The sequence below is a fragment of the Terrapene carolina genome, unplaced genomic scaffold (assembly GCF_002925995.2).
Source record: "Terrapene carolina triunguis isolate 2854851 unplaced genomic scaffold, T_m_triunguis-2.0 Scaffold85, whole genome shotgun sequence".
NCBI lineage: Eukaryota > Metazoa > Chordata > Testudines > Emydidae > Terrapene > Terrapene triunguis.
The window spans coordinates 29,115,005-29,125,393 of NW_020664436.1; the positions used below are offsets into that span (position 1 = coordinate 29,115,005).

The following is a 10,389-nucleotide window of genomic DNA, read 5'->3' on the forward strand; positions in this document are numbered from 1 at the left end:
TCTTTAGGTTGTGTGAAGGCAATAGTTCAATGAGATCATCAAACTGAGGTTGAGGGTTTATTTCAGAGAAGTGCTTTCTGGTCAGTTGCTTTTTGATTCTTTTTAAACATTTCTTGTCGACTTAAAATTGGCCTCATGCTAATTTTAATGGTCACATAGACAGGAATGCCACAATCTGTGACAATGTGAATGTGAGGTTTCTGTTTTAAGAGGTGATACTTTAAATGTCTCATAGAAATACATTGCAAATACTGTACCTTCAACAGCGGGGGGAGGACTTTTAATACTGCCTAAATAATAACTCGCGCTAGCGGTGTCTACTTTCTAGGATTGGCTGGTCTAGAATGGTGTCTAAAATAAAACCTCTAGGGTTTGCTGCCCTATGTTGCGAGCGGCATGTCAATGTACCTATAATGACTGCTGCTGAGAAGGCAGGAGGCTGCTGCACACAGGTTATGGGGCTGTTGCTGAGATGGGCCATTTCCTCCTAGGCTGCTGAAGCCCCAACCCCGGCGGCTTTGATAGAGGTGCAAACATTTGGGGGCAGATTTACATAAAATAGCCGTGTTTAATCCCACTGGCCGCAATTAACATCACAGGCTTCCCCGGGCACCGTTCTGATATGGCCGCAGGGAGCCAATCAGCTGGGTCGGCCGGATACATCAAAGGGGTTCTCCTCCAATCAGGGGAGCCCCCCCACAGGCATTGTGATGTCACCAGGGGATATTTATTGGGGGGGTATAATTACTGTCCCCTTGGCCAGTTCCAGTCGCGCTGACCAGAGAGGTCAAGTGGATTAACCCTTCTGCCACCACATTGCAACCAGCCTGGATCCTTCCCACTGTAAGCAGCCAGGACCCCCTCCCAGGAGCCTCGGGGTCCTCCTCTCCCGCGTGGCTGTTCGGCGTGGAATCGCCTCTGATAAGTTCTACCAGGAGTTGGAGCCAGACCTGAGGCTGGAGGTGGCTCCTGGGCAGTAAGTGGTTTTGGGGGAGGGGGAGGAGAGAGGATGAGTTCTCCCGGCACGGAGAGCTCCGGCAAGAGCTTGCAGTACCGGGTGGACCATCTCCTGAGCGCGGTGGAAAACGAGCTGCAGGCTGGCAGCGAGAAGGGAGACCCCACGGAGCGGGAGCTACGAGTCACTCTGGAGGAGAATGAGCTGTGGCTGCGCTTCAAGGAGCTCACCAACGAGATGATCGTGACCAAGAACGGCAGGTAGGGTCGGGGACGCTGCTGGCAACCCCGGGGGGGCCCTGCCCAGCCCAGCCCAGCTCCCACTGCTGCAGGAGACAGCCGCAGCCCCAAATGACTGCACAGCCATTGGGGCTGAAGACCCCCTCTCCCCTAGTCCCGCTGGGGTTCTCTCCCCCCAGTTAAAGGATCCCCCCTGCAACATTATGTTGGGCCGAGTCTGCTGCCCCCACGCTGCTGGAGACACCCTAATCTAATGCTGCGGGAGATTGCCCCCCCCCGGTGGTATTTATTTCTCCCCCTTTTTACTGTAGATTTCCCTCCTTCCCTCCAATCCAGTCCTGCTGGGGAGGATCTCCCCGTAATGTGGCTTGAGACCCCAGTTCCTCTTCTGCTGCTGGGGGCCCCCTGATGTTGGCCGGGTGCCGTCCCCCCAATGCTGCTGGGAGCCCCCTCCCCTCTGCACAGCGCGGCACCGGAGCGGGGGAGGCTGCAGCCACGAGCGGGAGCCGAAGGTGGGGTCCGATTAGTTTTTGCCCGGAGCCGCACAAAGGGACTGAAGCTCCGCTGGGGGGTGGTTTAGGGCCAGCTGATCCTTTGCACCGGGACACCCAGAGAAAGGTCAAGGGCCGGGCCTGGGAGAGGCAGGCGAGGCGCTAACGCGGCTTCCTGGAGTCCTGTGAAATAGGGATCGGCCTTGCTCTGAGGCCCGCGGTGGGGCGAGCAGGAGCCCTGGCCCGGCTCCCCCGGCAGTGGGGAGCAGTTCCCCCGGACAATGCGCCTCTCCCTGGCCCTGCTCTCTCCCCCAGGCGGATGTTCCCCGTGCTGAAGGTGAGCGTGTCCGGCCTGGACCCCAACGCCATGTACTCCTTCCTGCTGGACTTCGTGGCCGCCGACAATCACCGCTGGAAGTACGTGAACGGGGAGTGGGTCCCCGGGGGCAAACCCGAGCCGCAGGCCCCGAGCTGCGTCTACATCCACCCGGACTCGCCCAACTTCGGAGCGCACTGGATGAAGGCGCCGGTTTCCTTCAGCAAAGTCAAACTCACCAACAAGCTCAATGGAGGGGGGCAGGTGAGTGGCGGGGCTGCGGGGGCTGGAGCCGCCCAGGGACCTGGCCGGCCAGGAGCCCCAAGGGAGGGGCGCCGAGAAATAGCGCCCGCAAACTGCTAGTTCTCAGCGCTCCGGGCAGCAGAGACCCTTCCCCATAGCCTCCGTCTGCGGGGTGTCAGAACTCAGTGGGGAGGGGAGGGAGGAGACCCCCCCAAGTTTATCCAGTCAGCAAAGTCAATCAGGGTGTAGCTAAAATTCAGGGCTGGAAGAAAACTTTTCCAGAGCCTCTCGCTGTAACAAGCAGCTCAGCCTCAATTGCGTGGCTACTTTCCTCCGATAACACCTATCCAGATTTGTCTGTAAACTTGTGACACATTTCACAGGCTGCCCCTGTAAAAGACGGGGGCTTTTCTCACCTGTCGGAAATACAGCCAGGTCTTCCAAATAGAAGAGTTTCTTTATTTTATGTCAATAGTGTACTGGAGTGGTCTAAAATAACCGGTTGCTTTTTAAGAGCAAAAATAAAAACGCAAACCTATGTACCTGTAAACCAGGACAAGGAGTCTGCCTAGTAGATTTCACCAAGAAAGGTGAACTAGATTTCATTTGATCTCTACATTATCTATGAAGTTGTTCCTCAGTTTTATTGACACTGGGTTGTAATCAATATCCTCTATAGTTTTAGACAAACCAACTGAACTGTTTTTGTCCTGATGAAACTTTCCAAGCAGAGGGGGATTTTTCTTAAATAGTCATTTCAGGGTTGAATTATTTGATAATCCAAAGTGTGCATATCTATCAGTAGGCTGCCCTGCCAAATATAATGGCGGATAATATTTAGGCAGATAATTTAGTTGCCTGACGTTTATCTTCTTTTGTCAGGCTTCACTTTTAGAATTTACTAGTGTCTGTTGACTTTTGGGACCTGCCCCCATCAAGAAATATCCAGCGTTAGCTTTTTAAAATCAAAGTGCTCTGTAACTGTAGAAATTTGCATCCCACTGTGACAATGCTTATGTGTGCTATTATATATTTACAGATCATGTTGAACTCCTTGCACAAGTATGAACCTAGGATTCATATAGTGAGAGTTGGTGGCCCTCAGCGTATGATAACCAGCCATTCCTTCCCAGAGACCCAGTTTATAGCTGTGACAGCTTATCAGAATGAGGAGGTATGCACAAAACGGGAAAGAAACCTACATGCACTTCTATCCTCTGAATTAGCAAAGTGAAAGATACTGGAGCAAAATATTTGTCATGTAACATTTTTTTCAATTCTCTGTTTCATTTAAAATTGTATATAAAGTGAGTTTGTTTGAAATTAAATAATAAAGCCCAATAAATAAGTAATAATAAAGCCCAATTAGTAACACTAATTCCCTGTTTCCTATATATTGTAACTTTTTATTTGTTAAAAGTAGAATTATAAAGATTCTTTGGAATTCATCAAAGCTAACTACTAATGTTAGAAAATCAGTAAGAATAAACTCACTATTTTAAAGTATAATGAAATAATACAGGAACTAATTGGAAATGGCATTTTCAAAACTGACTCTTGTTTTCAAATAAAATGGGCACTTTAAACTTCAATTAAACTGTAAGTTACTAAGCTTATTATCCTAGTTGAGATTTGTTGTTGTTCATTCTGGTCTACCCAGAAACCCAAAACTCTTTATAACTGTCATTAGTGTATCCCCTTTCATATGTGTTTCCTTAATAGGATAATAAAACCAGGTAACTTAGTCAGGCAGTGACAGTGGATGTCTTTAAATTTTGTAACGAGAATAATTTCAAGTCTACTGTTAACATTTGAGATGTTTTGGGTGCTGTTTAGTTACTTTACATAAATCCATACTATGGCCTTAATCCTACTGCCCCTGAAATCAATGGTAAAATCCCACTAACTTTAGAGAAGCAGGATCAGGTCCTAAATACTGTATGATAATGAGTAGTAACACTTGCAAAATAAGATTTTTGTTCTTGTTTTTAGATCACAGCTTTAAAAATTAAATACAATCCATTTGCAAAGGCTTTCCTTGATGCAAAAGAAAGGTGAGAATTCTTGACTAAACCCAGTTACAAAGTTTGCAGAAAAATTACATATTTGTGAAAACACATTTCTTTCAAATCATTTTCTTTGACTAATGAAATGTGGCTTCTTTGACAGAAGTGATCACAAAGATATGATGGATGAAGTTGGAGACAATCAACAGTCTGGGTATTCACAGTGTATGTTTAATTTCACTCTATTAAGTATATAACTTTAAGAAATACCTTATCTTTCATCTCAGCTTCTTTTGTACTTCCTTTCTATTACAATTAAGTAGTATGTTGTAGCTGAGTAAAATTCAGACACCAGTGTTTGTTTGCAGGCATATGTTAACTCTCACTATAGATTAAGTATGACATTCTAGATAATACTTAGTCCTGCCTTGAGTGCAGAGGACTGGACTAAAAGACCTCTCAAGGTCCTTTTTAGTTCTATGATTGGTGTTTGATTCTTATGATTATTGTTTTGTAGTTTTTCATGTTTCTTATTGTGTACAATGTATTTTATTAAACATTAATACTGCCTTCAAAAATTCTGTAGTGAAATGTTATAATCATTAGTTTTCTACAAGACAATGGGTCTTGGATATAAATAATGCAATATCTGTGGGGAGATTAATGGAAGGAGTGTTTTATTTCAAAAGGTAACAAAAATTAGTGAGAATAAACTCACCAGTTTATTTAATTTATTTTTAAAGTACACTAAGGAAATTGGGGGCACCAGTTTTAAAATTCTTTTGTTTTCAGATGGCTAAAATGTCACTGTTTTAGAATTTTAAATTGAATTTTGTTTTAAAGGGACATTGTCAAAAAAATTAGGTCCACAACTTGAATAAAAGGGCATTTACAAATTATAATGGGAATAGAATTTTAAAAAAATTCTATGAAAACATTTTCTTTTGCATTTGAACATCATCCCACATCAGTATTGGAAACCTCAAGCACAGCAATGTTGTGCTAATGGAGGAGAACCAAAAAGAGATGCTATAAACAAAAGATTAAATTAACCAGTGTGGTTTCACCATCCAAAGTGAATGATATGCAAAACGTACACACAAGATAAAAAATGCAAAGTTTTAAAAATATTTCAGTTTTAATAGTCTAAGGTGTAATTAGTAACACAGGTAAAGACGGCATCTATTGTAATGGGCAGGGAGAAGCCAACCTGAATAATGTTATTCAATAGTGCTGGGAGGGAACCTGTTTTTTGCCCTTATTAAAATTGCCCTTTTTCTCAATTTTTCTTTCAAAATGAATTTTTATGCGAGGCGACATGTATCCACATTTCACTTTTGACAATTGGCATTTTCTGATGGAAAAACATTGTGTTGGGAAATTTCTGACCAGCTCTAATATTTAACTTCAGAGTAATAGTGTTAAAAAGGCTCATAACATTCATAGCCTGCTCTGTGGCATTATGTATCAGTGCTACGAAATGTCCTCTTTTTCTCATAGTAGGTGGCTGGCTTATTCCTGGAACTGGGAGTCTGTGCCCCCCCTCCAATCCTCATGCTCAATTTGGAGCACCTCTATCCCTGTCCTCTGCTCACAGCTGTGAAAGATTCTCATCGCTGAGGAATCATCGTTCTGCCCCTTACCCCAATCCATATGCCCATAGAAACAACTCTCCAAGTAAGTTTTTATTATTCTGCGGCTATTTAAAGAGGGAAATTAACCTAGTGGTCCAAATTTTAATAAATTACATCAGTGTAAATCTGGAGTAATGTCATTGGAACTGAGATCAGTATCTAGTTCAGTTTGTGCTGAGGGCTTGTGACGATTGAAAGGCAATAACAAAAAGTAAATACGTTTCTCTAGCCTCTTAACAATGGAAAAGTAAGATTTTGTAATGCTCTATCTAACGTTAGGTTATTAGACAATTCTGTGCTAACACCAGGGCCGGCTCCAGGCACCAGCCTGGCAAGCAGGTGCTTGGGGCGGCCGCTGCGGAGAGGGGCGGCACGTCCAGGTATTCGGCGGCAATTCGGCGGACAGTCCCTCACTCCTGCTGGGAGCAAAGGACCTCCCGCCGAATTGCCGCCGCAGATCACGATCGCAATTGCGATCACGGCTTTTTTTTTTTTTTTTTGGCTGCTTGGGGCGGCCAAAACCCTGGAGCCAGCCCTGGCTAACACTGTCCCTGTGTCCTTCTGTAGAACAAGAATCTTGAAATGAAGGAATACTTCAATGATTTTTAGCCTAGGAAAGCTTGGTTTATTCTGGCAATATTTGTCAGTTAAGTCAGTGGTCCCCAAACTGTGCGGTGTGCCCCCTTAAGGGGACACGAAGGAACACCTTAGGGTGCACGGCAGGGTCTGGGCCAGCCCTCACAAGGGGGTGGGGAGGGAGCACCACCCAGCCCGTTCCGGCCCCGCCCTCAGCCTCTGTTCTTGGCTGCCGGACCCCTTTCTCGGCTCCCAGCCCAAAAGGATGCGGACACATTTTATTACTGGTAAGGGGGAGTGCAAGAGGAGAAGTTTGGGGACTTGGTTTAAGTGAAGATGGAATATATGTATCTGACGAATTTGAGGAAGAACCATCTTAAAGAAATGGCAGTGAATTGAATAGACTTCTAGTTATGGTCGTGGAGTCAAGTGGCATTAACCTAAGTAAATAACTGAGGGCCTAGTTCGGCCACCATTACTCACATTGAGGAACATCTTAATCAGTGTGTAGTCCTTTTGAAATCAACAAGACTACATGTGTGGTAAGGTACTCCTCAAAATAAGTCAGGGTGACAGAATTGGGTGCGTAATGACAATATGTCTATCCAATTGCACTTCCATGAGAAGAAAGGAGGGGATGTTTAACTAACTGCCCATCCGGGACTTGCTATGGTTTTTCGTTCCTGGCCAATAAAGGCTACTGAAAGGGGTTTTTGTTTGTTTGTTTGTTTGTTTTGTTTTTAAAAAAACAGCTTAATATTTTAAATGTTATAAAATATTATGTAGGCTAGGTGACATAGTCACCATCAAATTGTTCCAGACACAGCCCATAGCCTGACTGTTCTTACAATACGTAACTCTGTAAAGTGTGTTAAAAATGAAAATTTGCATGTAGTTGATTTTTGTTGCATCTTGAATCTTTGCATAAGTTTTGCAAATTCAAATAAAATTCCATGAGAATAATTAACTTCTCTGTGTGCCCTGCTTCTTCCCCCATCCCCCATAAAGGATTTTTCTCCTCCCCTTATGTTCATATGCCACAGCAACCTTCTCTGGCTGTGGAGGGTGGAATGGCATTGAGGCCATTGCTAATTTAGCCCCATAGTTACCACAGCGCTACATAATGCACTCCCCTCATCAGAGGCTGAGCATTTTGGCATAAGGAACTACTGGAGGTAGGAAGTGAAATATGCTTTGGCAACTGAACTTGGGCACCTCGTATAGCAGACTGGCACATCACCCACTCGACAGTCCCAATAAAATTGATAGTTTGACACAATTGGTAGATACGTGTGTGTGTGTATAATATGCAAAGCAGTAATAAAAAAGCCATATTCTGCATTGAAAATGAGAATTGTGCCTCACTTTAACTGCTAATCTGCTTGTTAAGTGCTTGCTTGTTTTTCACAGCAGCCTATGCTGATAATTCCTCGGCCTGTCTTTCCATGCTCCAATCCCATGACAACTGGTCCAGTCTAGGAGTTCCCACACACACTAGTATGCTGCCCATGAGTCACAGCACTGGCACATCTACCAGCTCCAGGTAGGATTCAGTCCCTTTGCAATGCAGCCCCCCAAATCTTCAGAAATTAGAGTATGTTGGGTTTTTTAAATTGAAGAAAGGAGTGAACACTTCATTGTCAGCTTGAAATCTAGTCAGTTTTAAAGTAAAGAGTTAAAAGTAGTTTCAGGTAGTACACCTGTCTCTCAGAGTATGTCTGTACTACAAAGGCTATAGTGGCACATCTGCAGTCCTGCAGCTATGCTGCTGTAGTGTAGTCTATCGCTACAGCGATGGAAGGGGTTTTTCCATTGCTATAGTAAATCCATCCCCTTGAGAGGTGGTAGCTAGGTTGACAGAAGAATTCTTCTGTTGACCTAGTGGTGTCTATATTGGAGCATTGGTCTGCTTAACTATATCTGGAGCAGCATAGTTAAATTGACGTAAGTTTTAGGTGTAGACCAGGTCTAAGTCTCTCTGCCTATTTATGGCTTTATTGTTGCATTTTCCTTTTTTTAATGCTTTTTTTCTCTTCCCTGTTGATATATGAAAAGCCGCTATAAATATGTGAAAATACTGGCCATACAGGAGAAACGATGAAACTGACTTTACACACAGTGCTGACAAATGCACAGTGCAAACTTATTGGAGAAATAAGGAACAATTATTTTCTCCCATCTTTCAGTTCTAGGAATCTTAAGTGTTATTTGTAACAACAGTAAGTAAAATAACACTTTGACAAGTGTGAGAGATCAAGCAAACAGTATCCCTTTAAATAATAGCCCTTGTTTATTGCTTTTAAGAGAACTCAATGAAAACCATCCTCCTGTCATGAACATATATCATGTCTCTTTTTTTAGACTTATGATTATCTTGATAAAATATTGGCTCACCTGTTGAAAGAAGTTATGATGTTGGATTTGTACCCAATTCCTAGGAACCCAAACTAGAAGTTATTGGGGAGTCAGATGGGATTTTGCTGTTGACTTTAATAGGATCAGGGGTTGGCCCTCTATTTTTTTTTTTTTTTTTAAACAACTTGCAGTTCAAATCTGTAGTCTAAATATTCTGCTAATATACATGAATCGTAGAAAAGGCACACTTATTTATGAAATATACAAGTTAGCATTTATCTATTAAAATATACCATATATATATTACTAATACAAAGTACTAGATACTTTTTTTACTAAACATAAATTTATTGAAATAACAAGTACTCCCAAGCACTTCTTCTCCCTCCCAAAAATGTCTTTACATTTGGAAGGCAACAAAGTCCAGGGTACTGGATTGAGAGTCAAGAGACTGGGTTGTCTTCTTGGTTCTGCCATTGAATTGCTGTGTGACCTTGGGCAAGTCACTTCACCCTCTGGGCCCTGATGCCCTATCTGTAAAATGGGGATAAAGGGGATAATGTAAAGTGCTTTGGGATCTATGGGTGAAAAGTGCTGTGTAAGAGCTAAATAATAAATGGAAAAGCTAAATTTATCCTCTTTAAATTTTTCTCACAGATCAACTTTTTTATTTCTGGCCCCCAGTAAAGAACCTTTTTTATAGGTGTGTGGGTGGGGGAAGCAGAGGGATGAGGTGGGAGCTGGGAAGATTTGGGTAGATTCTTATCCTCACTGCATGCTGGCAGCAGCAAATCAGTGTGATCCGCACTTTAAGTGCCTGAGACTTCTCTAGTGTACTGAAGTAGCAAGAACCTTCCCAAAGTTCTTCACTATGCATAAAGTAGCTGAGTAAAAACACCTCTGGAATGTGCTTTGTGAGGTGTAAAACTGCATAGCTGACAGGGAAAACTGGGTTAATTAATAATCCATATTATCTACCCTTCTTCTCTCTTACAGTCAGTATCCCAACTTGTGGTCTGTGAATAACAGCACCATCACACCCGTGTCTCAGTCAGGTGGGATGTCCAATGGACTGAGCTCCCAGTTTTTGCGAGGCTCTCCAGCACACTACCCACCCCTTCCTCACTCTGTCACTGCCTCCTCCTCGGGATCTCTGCTGTATGACGCTGGCACACCAACAGACATTTCTGACAGTCAGTATGATACCTCTGCACATAATAGGCTGGCATCCACATGGACACCTGTCACACCACCTTCCATGTAAACCAAGCCCTTTCTTTAAGATAAAGACTTTCTAGCTATTTAGTTACTCTTAATACTGAATCCACAATGAAGTCTTGAGGAGGGGGAAAAGAGACATGAAGAAAATTACAAACAAAAAGACTGCACTGCTTTTGTGTAAAGTAATTGAATTATACTTCTTACAGTATAACAGTGTATCATTAGCAGCATATAGACCTTACGAGTGCAATTCTAGTATAGCAGATCCACTGCTCTTCCTTTTTAAAATAAATATTTTTAATCCTTTTCAATTTGGCAGAGATGAGCCTGAAACACCAAAATTTGACCCATAT

General features: G+C 43.3%; 1 protein-coding gene across 3 annotated transcripts; it reads left to right on the plus strand.

Annotated features, from left to right (window-relative positions):
- Positions 1 to 1,009: 1,009 nt before the first annotated feature.
- TBXT (T-box transcription factor T) lies at positions 1,010 to 10,079 on the plus strand. Of its 3 annotated transcripts, none has more exons than XM_026649576.1 (8): positions 1,010 to 1,215; positions 2,001 to 2,265; positions 3,284 to 3,418; positions 4,237 to 4,298; positions 4,414 to 4,475; positions 5,751 to 5,927; positions 7,874 to 8,003; positions 9,812 to 10,079. In XM_026649576.1, exons 1-8 carry the CDS (start codon positions 1,010 to 1,012, stop codon positions 10,077 to 10,079), a joined length of 1,305 nt encoding a protein of 434 aa, XP_026505361.1. The 3 variants fall into 3 exon arrangements, with proteins under 3 accessions (XP_026505361.1, XP_024052617.1, XP_024052618.1); XM_024196849.2 differs by having other exon boundaries at positions 5,754 to 5,927; XM_024196850.2 differs by lacking the exon at positions 5,751 to 5,927.
- Positions 10,080 to 10,389: the final 310 nt, after the last annotated feature.

What these genes read in the sequence shown, in the direction of transcription:
- TBXT (XM_026649576.1), top strand. Translation starts at nt 1,010, where the DNA reads ATGAGTTCTCCCGGCACGGAGAGCTCCGGCAAGAGCTTGCAGTACCGG. An exon ending in TTCCTTGATGCAAAAGAAAG is followed by an intron (nt 4,299 to 4,413) that starts GTGAGAATTCTT and finishes CTTCTTTGACAG; the next exon opens with AAGTGATCACAAAGATATGA. An exon ending in GGCACATCTACCAGCTCCAG is followed by an intron (nt 8,004 to 9,811) that starts GTAGGATTCAGT and finishes TCTCTCTTACAG; the next exon opens with TCAGTATCCCAACTTGTGGT.